Source organism: Manacus candei, unplaced genomic scaffold (genome assembly GCF_025592945.1).
Source record: "Manacus candei isolate 608988 ecotype Guabito, Panama unplaced genomic scaffold, ASM2559294v1 h1tg000050l, whole genome shotgun sequence".
Classification (NCBI taxonomy): Eukaryota; Metazoa; Chordata; class Aves; order Passeriformes; family Pipridae; genus Manacus; species Manacus candei.
In genome coordinates this window covers 31245843-31265639 of record NW_026138098.1, presented here as the reverse complement: position 1 = coordinate 31265639, position 19797 = coordinate 31245843, and the positions used below count along the sequence as shown (strand labels likewise).

General features: G+C 40.5%; 1 protein-coding gene across 3 annotated transcripts in view; it reads right to left on the bottom strand.

Annotated features, from left to right (window-relative positions):
• ARID5B (AT-rich interaction domain 5B) overlaps positions 1-19797 on the bottom strand; it is a 117946-nt gene that overhangs the window by 66271 nt on the left and 31878 nt on the right. For all 3 annotated transcript variants that reach the window (XM_051801031.1, XM_051801032.1, XM_051801030.1), the window contains one exon: positions 4868-5098. In XM_051801031.1, the coding sequence (XP_051656991.1) occupies positions 4868-5098 (231 nt within the window). The remainder of the gene's footprint in view (positions 1-4867; positions 5099-19797) is intronic.

Sequence of the window (19797 nt, the reverse complement as noted above, 5' to 3'; positions counted from 1 at the left end):
TTCCCTGGTCAGTGACAAGACAGAAGTAAGTCCTTCTGAAATCGTTGGCTCAGAAACACCAGTGCATGGGAGAACTGGTAAGTCACCCCTCATTCCTAACCACTCCTTGCCAGTTCTGGAAGTGAGAGAAACTGCTTTCTTCATTGTTTTACAGGGACAGATGACTTATTGAAGGTTTGGAGGTTTGCTTTGTTTTTAATGTAGATTAATTTTCCCCTAGCAAGTAATATATCATTGAGTTTGGGCTAGGGAGAGGAGGTAAGTGGGGACTGCAATGCCCTTTTACACACAGTTTTTTTTCAATGAGAAATTCCTGTTGCATTGCTCGTGATATGGTAAAATGAAGGTTTAATTTTTCAGAGGAAAAAAAATATATTAATACCACAGCAGGATGTAGTTCTCTCATTCTCTCACCTTTTTGGTATGAATTTTTTTATAAAAAATTGGCCTTTATATGTAAAATCAAAACTTTTAACCTTCTTTGGGGGGTGAGCATATGTTTACAGTACCCCAGAGACCAAACAGCTTGTTTAATGGCATACTGGACCCAGTATGCTGTAAAAATAATGATTCAAAACTTATCACATAGATTTTAAAAATCGAGAGGAAACGATTGTATTTAGTTTTCTCTCACACTCCTGTTTATAGAAAAAGCAACCCCATGCTCACAAAACGAAAGACAGACTTCTGGTTCATCTTTAGCAGGTAGGATTTATAATATTTATCTAGCAAAGCCCCATGATAAATCCCTCTGTGAGAGATTTGCACCTGGTGAAGCTGATGGAGCCATAGAAATCCATCATCACCCAAGCACCTGAACTTCCTGATTCTAAGCTGCACGCCTGTTCCCGCTGCCCTGTGAGTCCCCAGGCCTGAAGGAAGTGGAGGTTGGGCTGACAGACACATCTGTGTTTTTGTAGGGCCCACATGCATTTGGCAACACAGCCCACAGCTGGATCACGAAGGATCCACACTCGTCAATGTGCCCTGGAAGCCACTCCATACCACGGAGCTGGCACAAGCCAGGTAGGACAAGTCACCTTCCTCAGACAAGCAAACATAAAGCACTTTCTAATGTGCTGCTCTAGCAACAAGTGCACACTGATTTAATGCCCAGTGACCTTCAGACAGACCTTCTGAACACTCACAGGCAGCTTTGCCTCCAGCTAGAGCTCTTTGGTCTGTAATGAAAATTATTAGGAACCTTGTTTTTTCATTCCTTCTCTCTTGCAGCATGTATGACCACACAGCAGATGCCAGTAAATTATATGCATTTACAAAAGTTATTCAGTAACAGTAACCCAAGCAGCTGATAAATGCAAAGGATTTTGAAAAATGTCTTGAGCTGAAGAGAAATAAATTATTTGTTTTCATTGTTCATGTTCATTTCATTATCCACCTGGACTGCTTCATGCTAGTGAGGACCTCTAATTGCTCTTCTTTCAGGAGGGGAACACATGTACACTCTGACTGCGGTCATAGCCAGGAACTTGGGCCATCGAGACATCCAAGCATGGTTTATGTCTTCTGCTTTCTGAACAGAAGCAAGCCTTTGAGCCTATTTGCATTCTGGAGGGAAACCCTCCAAGGCAGTTAGATTAATCAGTAGTTGTATTAACAAGAATGGGAGCAAGAGGCTTCCCACTCACAGCAGTCTTTCCTCTGTAAATGGAAAGCAAGTCCTTCCCTGGCAGGCTACAATGAGATGGATGCAAATGTTTGAGCCTTCCAGCTGCTGAGCTGTTTCCTCAGCTCCAGCAGCCCCCTAGATGGGAAATGGTGGCACTCTGAAGCAAGGCAAAGGAGAATCAGAAAAGGACTGTGCAAGAAAATTGGTCCTGAATATTCCTGGCCAAACCCCTTGGGCATGTGCCATACAGCAGTGCACAGGCAGGACACAGGTTGGCACAGGCAGATGTGGTGCCAGCAGCAGCACTGGCTGTGGTAGCCCAAGCTGAAGCTGGAGGGGAAGCTTAGCACAGCTTGAGCCTTATGGAAGTTCTATGGAAACACAGAGAACATCCACCTGGGAATGCCCAAAGCATCGTAGCATCTCTTCCAGCCGTATCTGTGGGAGTTTACAGACAGCATCTACATACACCTTCTACTTTAAAAAGTCCCACACCAAAACAGCATTATTTATTGTCAACAAAACTTAATTTTTCTTCCTCATTTCCTGCCCTTTTTTTTTTTTGTTAAACCCTACAGAAGAGGGAAAAATAGGCAGGGAAGTATGAGAAGAAGTCAGAACAAAATGGTTTTTGTTATAAATCTATAATGAAAGTAAAGAGACTATTTCCTGGAAAAGTATTTCTCTCTATGAAAACTGCCTAACAAGGACAACAGCTGGGGCTCTCTGTAAAGGTGTTTCTGGTATCTCACTTGTGACATGCTGTATCTATTGCACAGTACTCCAACATCCAGAGAACGTGTAACACTTTCCCCAGCAGCAAGGTTTCTGAAGAAGACCTGGCATCCATATCAGAAACCAGTGCTTCCCACATAAAGACATCAATAGACTGTACTTCCTAAATTCTGTATTCACTTTAGAGTTGGGAAAATTTCAGGTAATGATGAAACACACACTCCTATCTTGTTCCTTCTGCAGCCTTCTTTCATCTCTAAGGTAAAAAATAACCTTCAAATTAAATGTGTACTGGAACTCCTTACAGATACCTTTTCAGAATTTTAGTCACACTTCTGTAATCTGGTATCCCCTCAGATTTGACTGATAAATACCAGTGCCTTAGAGCAATCCATTTATCTACTGTCCCACCCTGCCTCTGTTTAGCCTTACCAGTCATCGCTTTCCACACGTGACATCAATCTACATGGTATCAATGTAAACTGTTTGTATAACAAAGTGTGGTACATTTTATTGTCCTGCCAGCAATGAAATGGATAAAATAGTATTTTGCCTGTTGTCTTCAACAAAGGTAGTATAATTGACACCGTACATTTTGCTATATAGATAGGGAACCACACATTGGTCAGTTTTTTCTTCCTAACACAGCAGGGTTTACAAGTTTTACCACATCATTATTTTCACAACAAATACTTTGAAACAGTAGTTTTGTGGGTTTTTTTTGGTTTGGTTTTGTTTTTTGTTTTTAATAGGGATTTAAAAAAATCTGCTTCTTAAACCAAACTAAATTTTAAATACATATTATTCATTTCTATGGCTAAGGTGTCTGTAGCTCTGGTTTGATAATGAGATAATTGCCTTGCAAAGGTCAAGAGAATGGCATAGTTTGCTTTCAGACACTGAACAAAGCACTTGCTATGGTTCACTAAGCATAGTTTCTGCATCACTCCACATCTCTTTGATTCATCTATTACTAATAATCCATGATACACTTACATTATGGATCCAACTATTTCAACAAACCTGTAATCAAGGAATGACCCTGAATAAAATACTCCACAGAAAGCAGATGGTAGACTCATCAAACGCCTTCAAGCCTAAAATAACCTTTCCCATATAAAAAGGAGAGTCAATTAAAACTGAACTTTATATTCTAAGCTGGAGCTCAGAGTAAATAAAAATCAACATGATACTATTGTGTTTATTGGACCAAACTTCCAGGGCATTTCATTCATTTTTTTCACCGCCCCCACCCCCTAAGAGCAACCAACACTTTTATTCATAGTTCATTCAAAGCCTGTAATGTTTTGTGTGAGTGTGAGCAGACTTGACAGTTTGGGCCTGATCCTGAAAAAGCTTGACAGCACAAAACTAAAACTACTCCCAACAGTCATGTGCTCCAGTGGCAACACCATGTGAGGAAGGTTCTCATCTGCCTGTTGGGAATGGAGTAGTAGAGCAGCACAGGAGCACCATCGTACAAAATGCCCCAATGCCACAGGTTGGGTCAGTTCTTCTCTGCCAAGACAACAAGGCCTGAACTGGGTACCAAGCTCATAGCCAGCATGCTTGAGTTTGGAAAAACAGAGAGAGGACTCTCCCATCACAGGAATCACTGAAGCCCTTCCCTCTCATTCTCATCATAAACGCATAACCAGAAATTTGCCCTCTAAGAGACCACAAGAGCTTCCTTGCAGAGATGTAGGGGTCTCACATAGTGGTGTACCCATCATTGTGCACACAGACTTTTCTAGCACTAGCTGCAGTGCTCATCCATCTGGTGATATGGGTAATAAAACTTCATTTCCCAGCCTGGGTACACTGCTAACGAAACTACCCTGCATCCATCACTGGAGTTACCTGGGCTGTCTACACGAGGTGCATTCTGCCACACATTCGCAGCACATCCGCTGTCCTTGGGTCAATCTGACACCAAAAACAAAACGTGTGAAATCACCTGGCTGCTATGAGGTGTCAAATCTTGCAGTTCTCTCTGAAACACACCAGCTACAGCCGATATTTGTGCAGGGCCCTGGGAGCGTAAGCACGGCTAGTGAGTGCTCTGCAACAGCGACTGGATGCACAGGGACTCTCTCCTATTTTGCATTTTTTAACATATTGCACCAATAATGACTTTTAAAAAACCCCAACACACTTTGTAAAGCTTCTGGAAAGACATAGGCTATAGGTGAATTGTTAAGGTAGGTGAATTTCAAACCCAGACAAGGTATCCTTTCACTCATACCAAGTAACTGTGCTACATCCTCTACTTACGTAACATATCTTTGTTTGTGATAAACTGAAGTTGCAATACTGAGATCACCGGTGGCTAGAAGCCTTAAGTCTCAAAGAGGAAAGAGCACATTTGGTATTTAACATTTCAATCACAAATAGCATTGGTTCACTTCAAAGGAATCACATCTTCCCTCTGGAAACCAGTGGACACTTAAAAAGACACGTCTTTACTCGAGAGACGTAGAAAATAGTTGTAACATGACTTACCAAACTCATCACATATACTTTCATTTTCTATTAGGGTGGGGTGATCAAATGTATCCCGACAATAGAAGATTTGGGGGTTCTTGCTTGTTACTGCAATGCCTCCAAGGGCTAAAACAAACTGGTCTGTTAGTATTGAGGAGGGTTTGTCCTGAATGCGCTTTAACATGGAACGGTATCGACAGTACTGGGGGTAGCTGAGAATCAGCAGGTTTGAATCTTCGTCATCCTCACCTGGAAAAACAGGAAAAAGAAAAACCTCTTAGTATGTCAGAAAAATAAAAACCTCAAGTATCTCAGAAAATGCACAGCCCACAGTTCAGTCTTTTCTCAAGGCCTATCTTTTATAGTACAGTTTGGAAAGAAAGGTTAAATATAGAAATTTAAAGGTTAAAAATAGAAGCTTAAAGAAAGTTTATTAAAACAGCTTAATTTCTAGCTTTCTGTTCAGTTCTCCCATGCTTACTCACAAGGACTACCTGGATGAGCAAGAAAACACTGCTCTGCCAAAGCTGGCCAAGGGCCTGAATGAAAGCATTCTCCATACTTTGCCAACTTGGCTGCTTCGATAGAAATATTATCTGTCATTTTCACTTGGTTCCCCACACAGCTTTACTGCACTCATGTTTACAGCAGCTAACATCTTTTAAAAATAATAATATACAAGCCCCAGAGCATACAGCTATTAACTCTGCTTTGAAGTACCTGGCACTGGTACTACCAAGGGGCCCCTTGGCCAGGGAGGTGGGCTGGTCTGACCTGGTCATTGTTGCTAAACGGTAACAGGTGGAAGTAACTTTCCTCGCATTAACTGCAAATGCAGCAGGACTCAATAAAACACCTACAGAGCATAACGAGCAAATGAATTTTAGAACAGCTGGTACTGCTGAAATGTGGGCTCAAAATGTAAAGCAATCTAGAGCTCAGACCTTTCCATTCCTCCAGGTTTTAGATGACATTATGGGTAAAGGCAGCAGATTTTGTAATATCGCAATCAAGTGTCATCATACGATAACCAGCAGGAAACTCAAGAGCAAAAAAACCCAACCACAGATGTAAACATGAGAAATTTCTCATTTGCAGGTATGCAAGCCAGTATTTAACAGCACTTCTTTTTATGTTCATTTATCTCCTCAGAGCATGTCTTTCTAAGTATGCCAATAAAGACAAAGTAAGAGCATTCACTTTACCTTTTCTGCTGTACTCTGATAACTGAATAACTAAGCTATTTCTTCTTCCAGAGACAAAAGGTCTACTATTTAATCCCATTACCAATCCTGAAATCATCATTCTTACCCTTAAAGTAAAAATCACTTCAGACACTGAGAGAAATGTCAGATCAGTTCTCCCCAACTAAATACGATGGCACAACTCATCTAGATTCGTGTGAGGCAATGGAAATGTTGACACATAAAAGGCTAAATTTTAAGAAGTCTCTGGAAGCAGATATATCACCTAGAATGTCATCACTGCAGACAAATGCAATGACCAAAAAAAAAAAAATCAACACGGCAGACGCACTTGCGAAGTACTGTTTTTACAAGCACAGCTCCTGAAAGTCATCACTTTTAAAAACTCAGAACTCTCCCCACCATTCTGATGTAGGTGGGGAGATAAAACAATTCGTGTAAAAAAAAAAAGAAAAAAAGAGTATGAGTAATACATTTTGGTAAACAGCACTGAGATTACTTTTCTAGGAAAATAAAATTTATGGTCCTAAACCCTCTTCTGGTCAATAAGGATGTGGTCATGCTTTTCTTCGTTTCAACAAGTATCCCATAAGCCTACACAACGGCATGATTCCCACTGCTCCTGGGAATAAGGCTGTCTCTTCTTTATTAGGAAACTCTAAAAATCAGATCAGGAAAACTGTTCTAGGAATTAACAAGCTCATGTTCCGTCCCTCAGCTCCTTCGAGAGTTTCACGTACGCCTGCCTGACAGTTATTACTACTTTATACCTTTGTGTAGATAGCAGTGAGCTGAATCTGTTGATCTGACAGCACTTTTCTTATGCCAGGATGTGGTCAGCTTTTTAAACAGGGTGTATATAAATGTATGTCCCACGTGCCTTTGTAGTAAACCATTAGTTTCTAGACAAATGTGCTGTAAGTCCCTGCACAGAATCACACAAACTTTGTACCCCTGACAACTGACGACTTAACTCAAACCCCTGGCATAAATTAAAATCAAGTAATTTTTTACAGGATCACTTTTATACATGCTTGTGCAACTCCAATGAGTACTTTATGATGCAGTTTTTTTCTTTTTTTTCACTCCAGTTCAATAAATACATCTAAGAATGAACAAAGGCTGAATAAACCGAAGATTTGTTTAGTGAAAGGCAAATAGAGTGTTCCTGGAACAAAGACTTTATTCCTCAACCACGCCCACATGAAAAAAGAGAAATCAAAGTAGACCAATCCCTAATAAAATAAAAGCCCAAAGAAGAACTATTTTTTCCTTCCAGCAAAACCTAACACGTGCCATTTAATGGTGGGCTTAGTGAACATTGCCGAGTATTTTTCATAGATATGATCAGAAAGAGTTTAGTAAACTCTTAGGAGAAGCAGAGCTCAAAATGTGGATCACATTCCTATAAAATTAGGAAAAACAACGTAATTTCTAAAAATATTTAACTGAGATATTAGGGAATGGAGATGCTGTATTTCTGAATCTCATTTTAGCTTCAACAGACAGAACACGGTAAAAGATAATACCTACAGTATGCTGCTTGTAAAGCTCAACTGAAATTACTCTAATCCCATGCTTATGGCATAATTGTGTGGTTTAATAACCCCCTCCAATGTCAATTTTTCATTTATTTTTATATTTCAGGCTGAAAACAGAGAAACTGTAATTAGGAAGCAAGGTTCCAACCCTGCCTTCCGAGCACTGCCTATATATGCATAGATGTAATCCAACAGTTCCCTTTGTGAGGGGTAAAGAGAGCTGGGATTTGGCACAGCCTGGCATTTATGTTGGATTACATGTTCTTCAAGTTGTCTTTGTAAGTAAGAGACGCATGAAATGCCAAACACAATGAATCTATGCAAGAACTGACTTTTCAAATCAGCACAACCATTTTTAATATGTAAGGTAAGACAATTAAATGCCCCAAAAGAAAAAAAAAATAAAGCCTGCTAAGAGCATGAATTCCTAACAAATCCATCTAGAGCCAGAAATATTTATGGAGAGACAAGAGAAATACAAAACTGTAACACTCTTTTTGTTCGTTTCAGAAACATCAGCCTATAATGTTATTGCTAACTGCTATAATCTACCCTCAACATCAGTAAGCATTTTTTTCTTTAAAAAGACCTTCACACCAGGATTTTATAGAGCTTGATGGAAAAACTATGCATGTTCCTTCCTGTACCTAATTACCTCAACTGCAAAAGCTGCCAAGTATTTTGCCCTTTAGTTCTTTTAATCGTATTAGTGCAAATGCATTTGGATGCCAACAGAAACAAACATTTAAAGATTTTTGCTTAAAAGATTCCAAATATGTACGAGGCTGGTGCTAGGAAAGCACACTCCACTTCTTCCCAGAAAGCACAGAGTTATTCCTGCAGAAGAAATATGAATTTGTGCCTCTTGTAAGACTAAATGTCTAGTTTCGACCCAATTTAAGTAAAATAATGTCAATATGAACTGCTCTCACAATGATTTATGCTACCTTCTGTTACTTTATTATATTAGACATTCCTTTCTCTAAGCTTTATACTTTTCACTGTGCTCCTAGCAACCACATAAAGGCTGAGCACCAACTTTATGCGCCTGGCACCCTTCCAGGCTCGACTGTTATTGATAATTATATTGAAGTTTCAATTTAATTGCTACTCTGTTGTGACACAGAATATTTTTTGCAATTAGGCTTTTCCCATTTTCTGTCCATTCATTTTTTGTATTTGTAAAAACGATTTCCCCACCCCCAGAAAACACAAGCAGAACAAGGATACAGATAAGGGTCTGTACATCTGTTACTGTCATTACCAACCTGGTAATTGGAAAGGAAAAAAAAATTCAAGAAAAAAAAATTGTACATATAATTTCTTGGAAGGTATATTTCAGTTAAAGTGTTCTTTTTCTTTTTACAGTAATTCAATGATTTCCTGTTCTAATTGCAAGACATTATACAGGAAATGTACTAGAGCAGGAGCCTCACTTGCTTGGTATGGTTTGAAATTCCAAACTTTTGCATCTCTTTTATCAATTCTCTGCTCTACCTTTGTGCAATATATTCTACCACAAATCTACCATCTCTTCTGAGGCAGTTAACACAAATGTATACATCAAAGGGGAAAACACACTTGCAGTTAAACTGCAGGGAAAAGAGAAAAAAAAATCATTTTTTCCTCCTCACTGTAGCTGGTAAGTTGGAGGCAAGCCAAGCCTTGGAGTGGAAAATATTAAAAAGTTAAAAAAAAAAAAAAAAAAAGCAAGCTTGATTAAAAAGCGAGAGAAGAGATATTCAGTTCTAAATCTAAATGAATAAGCCACAAACTATTTCATAAAAACATACTGTGACGTAAATTACACATCAGTATTGCACTGTTGTGGTTATTTTGAGAAATGGCTTGTACTGTAAGTCAGCTGGTAAAACCCCACCCTTAATGATTTTGTAACTCTCCATACAGCAATCAACTGGAGCAGTCATGAAATTGCCAAGAAGGAAAACAGACAGAGCTGTAGAGAGTTTGTAATAAAAAGATAATGTACTTTTAACATAACAGAAGTAGAAGATTGGTTTTATTAACTAAAAAAACTACTTAAAAGGTCCCAGGCTTGCCATTTGTTTTGATAAATGTTGACACAGATCTTCATAAGATAAGCAATGGAAGTATCAGGGGAACCAGATAAAATGGGACAATGCTTTGGTGTGTGGGTAGCAAATCGAGCAAGGGAGTTATTTGGAATACAGAGCTAAAATGAAGGAAGTTGCAGGCTCTGTCTGTCAGGCTCCTCTGCCGCACAGTGCCCTCACTGCTCTGCCTCCTTCCATTGCCCTCAGTTACTAAGGGGGTCTCCCAAAGGATTCACACATCATAATTAGTTTATCATTGCTTGTATGCATGGCTTTGACCACGCCATCAATACGCCGCAGACACAGAGGTAATGGAGGATACATCTGGATGTCTGGAGGGATTGGGAATGGCAAGGTGAGCCGTGTTGAATGAATATGGTTGTGACTCCCAACACGGAGCGTCTCCTGACTATTGCAGTGCATTGTTCAGGTGTCACTGCCCTCACAAGAGCCCCAGCAATCCAGTGGAGCACACAAGATGGGACTCATCTAATCTAATAACACAATTTTAATCTACAACAGTTGTGCAGATCCCTCTGTAGTCAGAGATCTCCTTTCAACCCACTGTCTTCTAAGACATGGATCAACTCATTCTCTGGAGCTACTACTACCCCATCAATGACAACTGGTTTAGTCTAAAAGCTTTATTTGAAGATCAAATTAAGTGAGTGAAATGAATTCCACCTAAGTGACAAAGCAGTCTGCTCTATGCTGAAATGGTGCTCCAAATGTGTGCTAAAATATCTCCTCACAGCTGATACGTTTGCCATCAAAATAAAAGAGGTTGATCTCATCTGTAACAACGGCCTTTGGCTCTTCCAGCTCTTAAGATCTCTCATTCTACTCCTTTGGCAAAGAAACACAGGTGTAGATGAGGCAAAGACCCTACAAAACCAACGACTGCAGGTCAGACAGGCTCTGCACAGATCAGAGCTGCCCATTCTGATACAATTCCAAAGGGAAATACCAGTTTCCAGCAGACAGAAACAAACTTACCACACAACCACCTAAAAACCCTGAACCTCTCAAAAAGTCCAAAAGCAATGCAAATGGCAGAACAATGAAAGAGTAACCACAAGGAGGAAAAAGAAACTGGGTCTTTATGACCTCAAAATCTTTAAGAGGAATTATGCAATGAGAACACCTTGCCATATCCCAATCCAGCTATAATCTGCCAAACACCTCCAAATCACCCAGATAACTGCAGCCGGCCAAGAAGCAACAACAATCATCACCTACACTTCTGGGTACTCCCACGCAAGAAAGCATAGCTCTCCCAGTGAAATAACCTTCATGGTCTCGAGAATTCTGCCTGGCTCCCTGCTTGACCACTTCTCACACTCAATTCTTTGTGCAGACACAAGGCTAAGAACCGCAGTAGGAATCCATGTCCCTTTGCACCAGGCTGCTCTGAAAGAGGAGCAACGGCTGAGGAGCTCAGGTAGCTGCATCATCATCACAGTGCATGCTTCAGCACACCAATCCACTTTCTTCTCCAGTGGTTAGGGAAGACTTCTCAGACATAGCTCTTCCAATCCACTATGCCTTTTCATTCCCACGGTGTTTATTCACTCTAGTAAAGCCACTTGATGTGCCTCAGCTGGCTAATTAATCACAAGACCGAAAAATATTAATCTAAGAATTGTATTTCTCTCACAGATAAATGCAAATACAGTAATGATTTAACCACATGAGATGGGACAGGAAATCTGTGGGTTTGGGTTTAAATAAATTTGGGTGAATTATTGACACAACAGGGATACCGCTTAGGACCCGTTCTACTCATCCTTGCTTTGAGAACCCCCCTCTATTTGAATGCTAATGCAATCAAGAACAAAGGCAACGTGTTGCAGGATAGGGAACACAGTGATTACATTTATGTTTACCAGATAATGATGATGTTAACAAGTTGCCTGTAATTCTGACATGGACATTTGCCTGCTTGATTTTGCTTTTAAATTGATCAAAAGGCAAAAGCCATTTCTGCCAATACTGAGAATAAAATGTGCAGTCTTTCTGCATGTGTCAGATATTTCTCCCCTTTCAAGGAGGAGACAGAGCTAATTCTCAGAATTTTGTGCCACTTCCCCAGCTCTCTTTTTTCTGTCACAGTGCCAGCAGAGCATCAGCCGTTCAAAGAATTCCTAAGATTAGTTTAACATTTGAAAGAAAGAGAATACTTACAAATCTACTGGAGATTGAAACTACTGTTCAACCGAACAGCAATACAGTCATTAAAAAAAAAAAGACAGCACAGTCTAAAATGTACTTAAAGCACATGGTTGAAGAACATTTTACACTCAGTTATTTGGATCTGAGTTGTTCTACTCCTACTTAACAGGGACAGAACCAGGTATGTTGACAGATGACTGACAAGTATGTCTGCATAATCAAAACTTCTATAATATTTATTTCACTAAATCACTTTAAATTCAAATCATAAATCCAATTTTTGAAAAAGACGAAAGAAATTTAATACTGAAAAAGTTTCCAACCAGGCATTCCACATCCTTTTTCAAACTCTAATCTTATATTCAGCTCCTCATAACTGCAGCTCCAACCCTGCGCTCCCAAGATCCTCCTGTGCTTTAGGAAGTGCCTCATAAACCTTATGAGGTGTTTCTAGACTCAAAAAAAGAGTGACTGACAATCGTCATTTCCAGCTTTTATATAACCCTTCCATCCACAGGCCTCAAACTGCTTTATGGAGATGAGTAAAAATTATTATCCCCATTACACAGAGAGAGAAACTGAGACAGAGAGAGCTTAAAGGATTTATTCTACAGCATCAAGCAACTTAAGAGAGCAAGGCAGAGAGCAGAAATTCTTGTTGGGGGATTTCTGGGCAAGTGAGAGATCCCTAAGTTTCCCTGGAAGAGAAGTGACTGTCTCTGGCCACCCCAGCCAGCCTGCCTGCCTCCCCCAGAGACAGGGGACAGACCAGGCTGGTCCGTGTTGAGGCTTCTCTCCTACCACAACCGTTTCCCCTGTCCTGCACGATTCCAGTCACTCCTTCATTTTATTTAGCTGCTGCCCAGCTGGGATTATCCTTTCCCTTCAGGAAGGGTTTTCAGAGCAGCATCCTCCTGCTAGACGCAGGTGACTGCCGTGATGATGGCTGGAGGAGCACGAGGAAAGCAAGATGATGACGGGGATGTGGCCAAGTTCAGTGCTGGGCTGTGAAATTGACTCCCTGCCTCCCAAAATTTCCTTCTTTCCTTACTCCTGAGGTCAGAAGCGTGGGCCAGCCCATGTCCAAACAGCCTCGGATGGCTACAGAAAACCACTCTGATATAAAAGGTTTTGAAACTGCCCTATTAGCTTTCTAAAGCAGATGGAGATGGGGGGAAGGGGGAGATTGATTGTAGAAGGGAGCACATGCTGCCTGTCCTCTTGAATGTTCTGGGTCATGTGGACCATTCAGGTTGAATGTGCATCAGCTTTAAAACAAGTATTTATCCTGGTTGTCGTGGTTACTGATAAGCAGCTTCAATTCTGCTGATAACAAAAAGAAGAAAGAATTAAAAAGGGGAGGGGAGCTGAAAACATAATTTGGTAATATGACGAAGCCATGAAGAGGAATTAAATTACATTAAACAAGCCAATTGTACTGTAAATGGCTCTGCCTCTGTATTTGCTTTTAAATCATCTAAGGCTCTAACATGGCAGCTGCTTCAGTTTTAACAAACAAACAGTAAAAATCCCTTTTAATAACGAAAGGAAATAATGATATACTTTGCTTTAGCTGAATTCAAACATAATTTAATTTTTCCTGAGGTGAGATTTGCACAGGGAACAATCAGATAATAAGTGTTATCATTCTCACAGACAAAACTGAACCAGCACTTTGCAATTCAAAGTGCTATTTAATGCACAGTTTTCAGCAATCTCTGAACACCATCCAACATACCACTGAACTACGCTTCAGTACTTACACATAAAGCCTGATCTTGCAGATACTTGAGCAAGGGGGTTATGCTACAAACACAAGTACTTCCACTGCTGCTGAGGCTGAAGTTACACATTCTCTACAGCACCTTTGTGGGGGGGGGTCACATCCAATAACTTACCCTACAGCACCTTCTCATTATCTGTATCATTATTACTACTTCTATGATTATGTGTCTTGGTCTCCCTTTCTGAAGTGTAGCACTGTACAGAGAAAATACTGGACGATGAAAAACTCCACTCTTGCAGAGAAACATGCAACTAGAGCCCCTGGTAAGAAAGGGGCACACATTTGTACAGCGATGATAATGAACCGCTGGAACAACGAGCTCAAAGACATAACAGCTTCCCCAATCCACCGCTCAGGAACTGTTTTTTTCTCAAGATATACTCTGGATGGATGAATTTTAAATTTGTGGTTTGTTATTTGCCTTCTGTGCTGAAGAGGCCCATGACAAATCCATACTTGTGTGGGAAAATTCTAAGGCATGAAAAACTGAAAAGAAGTGGAAAGTCAATGAGAGTTAAACTGAGCTTCTGGGCTTAATATCAGAGTAACTAGGTCTTCTGTCATTTCTCTTTCAGCTCCACACACCATTCAAAGACAAATGAGAAGCAAATGCAGCTTTACTTATAAGGGACTGTTTCACCACCTCTTCCATGCAGCAGAATCAACCGTCTTCATTTTCCATTGCACCCAAAAGTATGAGTCAAAAGCCTTATTTTGGTGTCTCACACGAAGCTCTTTCACTATCATTCTGAAAATTCAGAGGAACTGCGCCCTCCTTGAAATAGCAACGGCAGAAGCTGCCGGTCCCAGAGCTGTGACACGAGGGGTGGAGGGTGGAAATGGTCCAGTGATTTAAACAGTTGAGCTCTGCTTTTGACGTTTATGCCCTCTTTGAAACCCTTAATGAAGTAACAACCCCGTTAATTCTGGCAGGGTATTTAGTACACATAAAAACTGCATTATCTACTATTTACAATTTACTACACACAAGCAGTATCTGGCTCTGTATAAAAATAACAAGCTCACTGTAACCCTGTGCTCCCTAACCATACTGCTGATTTCTTTGACACATGGAGAAGTGAGAATAATTACATTTTACTGAGTGTGCCTCATTACACTAAGTTAAGATTTCCAAAGCTGCAAAAATATGCTTTTCAATTTCACTTGTTTCTAGCATTTCACTCTGAAGACAGTTAGTAAAACCTTCAAAAATTATCATCAATATGGACAAAAATTGTACCCTTCTCATGTGGACATTTGACAGAGGGATAATAGGGTCTAGAAACACAGTCAGACGTTGCTTTTCTATTTAATGTTTCCTTCTGTGCCAAACATAATATAACAGACAAGTGTTAGAGAGACATGCAGGGGGGAGTCTGAATAGAGAGCTTTAAAAGAGGTCCTTAATAGAGAAGCTTGTATGCTTAGTCTTCAACAACATTCAATAGCAATTTATTTGCAGCCATTTTCTCATGTAACCTTTCACACGGGAGCAGATAAGATAGAGCACAAGACAATTTGTCAACTGCCAGATATGAACAAAAGAAACCATTTTTAATAAGCTTCAGTGGCCCCTTGTATTTGTTTCGCAACATGTTAATAACTTTTTTGGAAGCCAATCAAAGACAAGAAGAGAAAAAGAAGTCAAGCTGGGAAATAAAAACCACAGTTAAAGAATTTTACAGATAAACTTGTGCTATCATCTGCAGTGTAATAACGCTTAAATCCTGGAGTGGTGAAGAATTAGAATTAGCACGATGCCATTTCTTAAAAAAAAAAAAACACAAACAAAAATGCCAGTGTCATATATATTTTTCCAAGAATTTGCTGTCCTCTATCTCATCCCAATGTAGCACACAGTTGTTCCCCAATAGAACTTAACTCAGGTTCTCCTCCTTCCCAAGATGAAACTCAGTATGAAGACTATCACAAAGAAAGGCCACATGGGAGTTGCCAAAACCAGGCCACTGACCCACCTGCCCTGCACCACACTCCTCCAGACACTTGGGAACTCTCATCTCCTAACTCAACTTCTCATGTTGCACCAAATAACCCCCAAACTGTTGCTCTGAAAAACAAACCAAATGTAGCTTTAAAAGCTGTTACGGGTATATGAGTAAGTCTGTGGCTGCCCATTTAATCCTATCCTGCATCACAACAAAGTAGACTCAAACTGAAAAGGAGGAATAGGAAGGAGCTCTAAAGGAAAAGGGAGCTAGCATACTCCCCTGCCTAGGATACACGGACCAAAAACAGAGTGATATGCAGGATAAGATGAACAAACCAACTGTGCTGAAGTTCAGCAATGCCAGGGCCTCCCTGTGTGACCAAGGTTGTATCGCCAGGTCTTTCCGTGGCACAGCCTCATTTCTGTGGAAAAAGAATTAGTCACAGGCATGTGAAAGCTTGTGGGACAATCGCTCCTGATTCCTACCCCTTCCTGCAGGCACAAGAGGAGGTGCAGAGAGCCTCCTCAAAATGGTATCTACCAATACCTGTGCCAAAAAGGTTTCTGTGGCACTGAGGTTCAATTGTGGGTCCAAATGCTCATACGAGCCCCCAGTCCAATTTCTAAGGTAAGCATCTTCTGGTACTGAAGAAAAAAGCAGAATGCATCAAAATCCCAGCAACATACGCTGAAAAAGCCGATGAAGTGTTAAGCAATTTCATTAACGTTATTAAAATGGAGAAAATTCCCTTGGAAAATTTCACACAGGCTTTCCCGTCTCGCTGCAAATTACTCATGGCCTGTGAGACGTGTGAGGAGCAAATGGAGAGAAATAAAGCTTCTCTCCAGTGAATTTGGACTGAGTCCTAGTCTCACTGGTAGAAAGACCAGCCTTGTGGGCTTCAGTGAGAACAAGGCTGGGTCCTTTGAACTAGATTATTATGGCATCTCTAAGAGAGGTACAAAAGTATATGGTGAGAAAAGATGCACCAAGAACAAAAGGAGCTGCCGGTCAGATGAAAACCCTCCTTGTTATGATGATGAAAAGAGTCCCAGACTTCAGCAGACACATACCTGCAGAGTTTAGTATCCTATACACAAAATTAGATTTTGCCTTCTAAGGACTTTCAGAGGAGTCTGTTATCCAGTGAAGGGAAAGAAAAGAAGCATTTGCTCCTCAGGAAAGAGGAATGGTCTTTTGAATAAGAAAGGGCTTCCTGCGATGGGAACCTACCAGCCCAGCCCCACACTCCTCCTGAGAACCACTGGATTTCTCTTCCTCCTCTGCAAGACCAGGAATCCATTCCTGGAAAAGCAGAGAAGCTGGGCTACCTGAATTATCTGAAAAGGCCTCAGGTGGAGGCAGGGCGAGAAAGGATTTCAGGACAAGCTATGCCTATGAGCTGAGGAGAACAAGCAAGTATCCTCCCACTCTTTTCTCTAGGCAAACTCTCTTTCCAAGTTTTGAGTGAGAGCGACAAGACTCCAGCAAATCTGAACAGGAAGGGCCCACCAGAGCCAGAAAACACCAGGCGGCTCATGCTCTGCTCCCGATAGGCTTCAGTCCCACACCCAGCAGAGAGGAAGGCTCCCAAGTAGAAAACAATCCTAACACACTATCTACTAGTCTGGAACCTGCTCTAATAATAGATAGCACTGTCTATTTCAAAGCACTTAATGGCCGCTAATTAGTCCTCAGGGTATTCCTATGAGGCAGGTAGATAGATAAGTATTATTTCCCTTGTTTTACATACGAAATAATCTCATAGGAGATGTTCTGACTTGCTTAAGGCCACTGAATGAGTCACTGAGCTCAGGACTCAGCAGGTCCTGGCTCCCAGGCCTGTGCTCAGACCTCTCAGCCATACCTCTTTCAGAAGTACAAAATCTTCATTTCAAACGTCGAGGGAGAAAGGAAAGAATATCAAGGAGGGGTGATAACACTGGGAAAAAATACTCTCTGGGAAAGGAGTTTCCAGAATAATGACGAAACAGAGCCACGTTTCTACCGAATGGTAGACACCAAATCTAGGACAAGGAGAGAGATGAGAAACACACTCTGATACAAAACTGCAAGGGTTTTTATTATATATTCTCTTCAAGCAGTCACAACTGTTTACTGTGACTAGTAACCACTGCTAATGTCAGTTTAATAGCTTTACATTCCAAATTTCTAGCACGGTCGGAGCATGCGAGGGCAGCAGGCAGTAGTCCTGGCTGCACACAATGAATATGCTTAGTACATACATGTAAGTTACGTGCCTACACCCACGAAGTTACACTGAGGTGGTGCTGTTCCACCAGAGACCTTTGTGACTTCAGATATCACACTGCCCGGGCAGGCAGGAACATTATCGATGGGTTTTATATCTCTTTGGGAAAGGGCAGCAAATGGTTTCAGCCACCATCTGCAAAGAGCCAGAGCTTACAAGACACCAGATATTACCTGGCACATGCTTCTTCCTTCAAAAGCCTTATGGATTACCCTCCACTTATTCCTCTCAACCAGGGTGCTGCAGGGATTGCTCCTATTCCAGAGAGGTGCTGAGAGCACCAACACACATGGGATCCACATGGAGATGAGAGAATAACAGTACTGATCACACAGCTCCCACTTTTCTTATTCCAGATACCCTGTCAGCATTTCTAACTCTCAACTACACAATTAAGTGAAAAAGGGTCCTTGAAAAGGTGAATGCACTGTTCCAGTCCCCCAGAACATTCAACAATTGTTTGTGCTAATAATAATAATTTTTGCTTGTATGGAATTCAAGGACCGATCTCCAGGAATTACAGGCTACAAAAAACATTACTTATTTTTCAGAGGGGAAAAAAATTATTTATACAGTGCATTATCAATCTCAAACGGTGGTGTTTAAGCACGAGTTTGATGAACTATATGCAACATAATACAGCTGCTTTGCATTTTGATTCTTTTATTTATAGACCACAGCAAATTAATAACTCAAAAATGTTGTTTCAGGCAAAGTAATGGACACACAATAAAACTATTCATTTCCTCAAAGGTCACTCCAGGAGAAGCATACATTGTTTCAAAGCCTACCAACAATGCTATTGTTCCAAAGAAAAGTGAAAATATATAATGAGCAGTTAGTGCCTATATCTGCAGCGGAGACCCTGGGCTAATTTAAAGTGCAATTTTAAGGCAATCAATCATACTCTAAAATTACTTCATTTTCCAAACTGTTTACACTTTTTAAGTTACAAATCCACTTTCTGCTATTTCAACTCACGATTTACAGCTACAGATTTAGCCTGCCTTGGCTTGCTGCCAAACTCTAGTCACGAGGGAGCTAATGATCTGAACAGATCAGTGTTTTATAATGGAGAAAAGCGCATGTAAATTTCCAGCATGTCTGCAAGTAATCAAGGCATGCTGACTATAAATGAGGCGGCCTCACATTTATTTTAGGAGAAATATCTTAAAGCCCCACTTTTTATCCGGGCCAACAACAACAACAACAAAAAAAAAAAAAAGAAAAAAAAAAGAATCCTTTAAAAAAGGTACTCCAAGATTATTCCAAATGATTCTAAATGAAACTGCTAGGCAAACAATATGTTAAAGAATAGTACAATAGCTAATTTCCTTTAGTGTTTCTATCTCAACCAGATCGTATCCTTATCATGGCAAGCTGGAACATTAAACTCTCTAGTTCATGGAATCAAAACACAAGAGTGCTTCATATTACATTATAGAAAAATGAGCCATTCCCTACAAACAAGGTCAGATTTCTGGAATGCCAAAGGTCTACACTTAAACAGAGCTGGGAGGAGGGGAGGCTTTGCCCATTCCGCTCCCTAAAAAACACCGGGAAACTAGACCAGCAATTTAGTTTTAACAGTTAAAATGGTAGAGGGAAAGCAAGAAGTCTCTTTGGAGATGATACTTAAATTAAGTATGATCTTTATTGTTTCATTACAGTGGCATAGCCAAATAATGACTTTTGTGTTACTGTACAAAAAATGCTGGATCCTCATTTTCTAGCAGAAATAATTATGGTATTCTATCATTTTCTGCTTACTATCAATCTTCCCACATAGGCAATGGGTTGTGGTGGGTTTGGGGCTGGACTGAAAAAAGTTCCAGATTTTCTCCTTTTTTTTAAATGCGAGGGAGGCATATTCTGACTCAAAAGTGGCTTTAAGAATGGAGCTATAAATATTCTCATGTTGTACTTCATGAAATTCAATCCATCATGA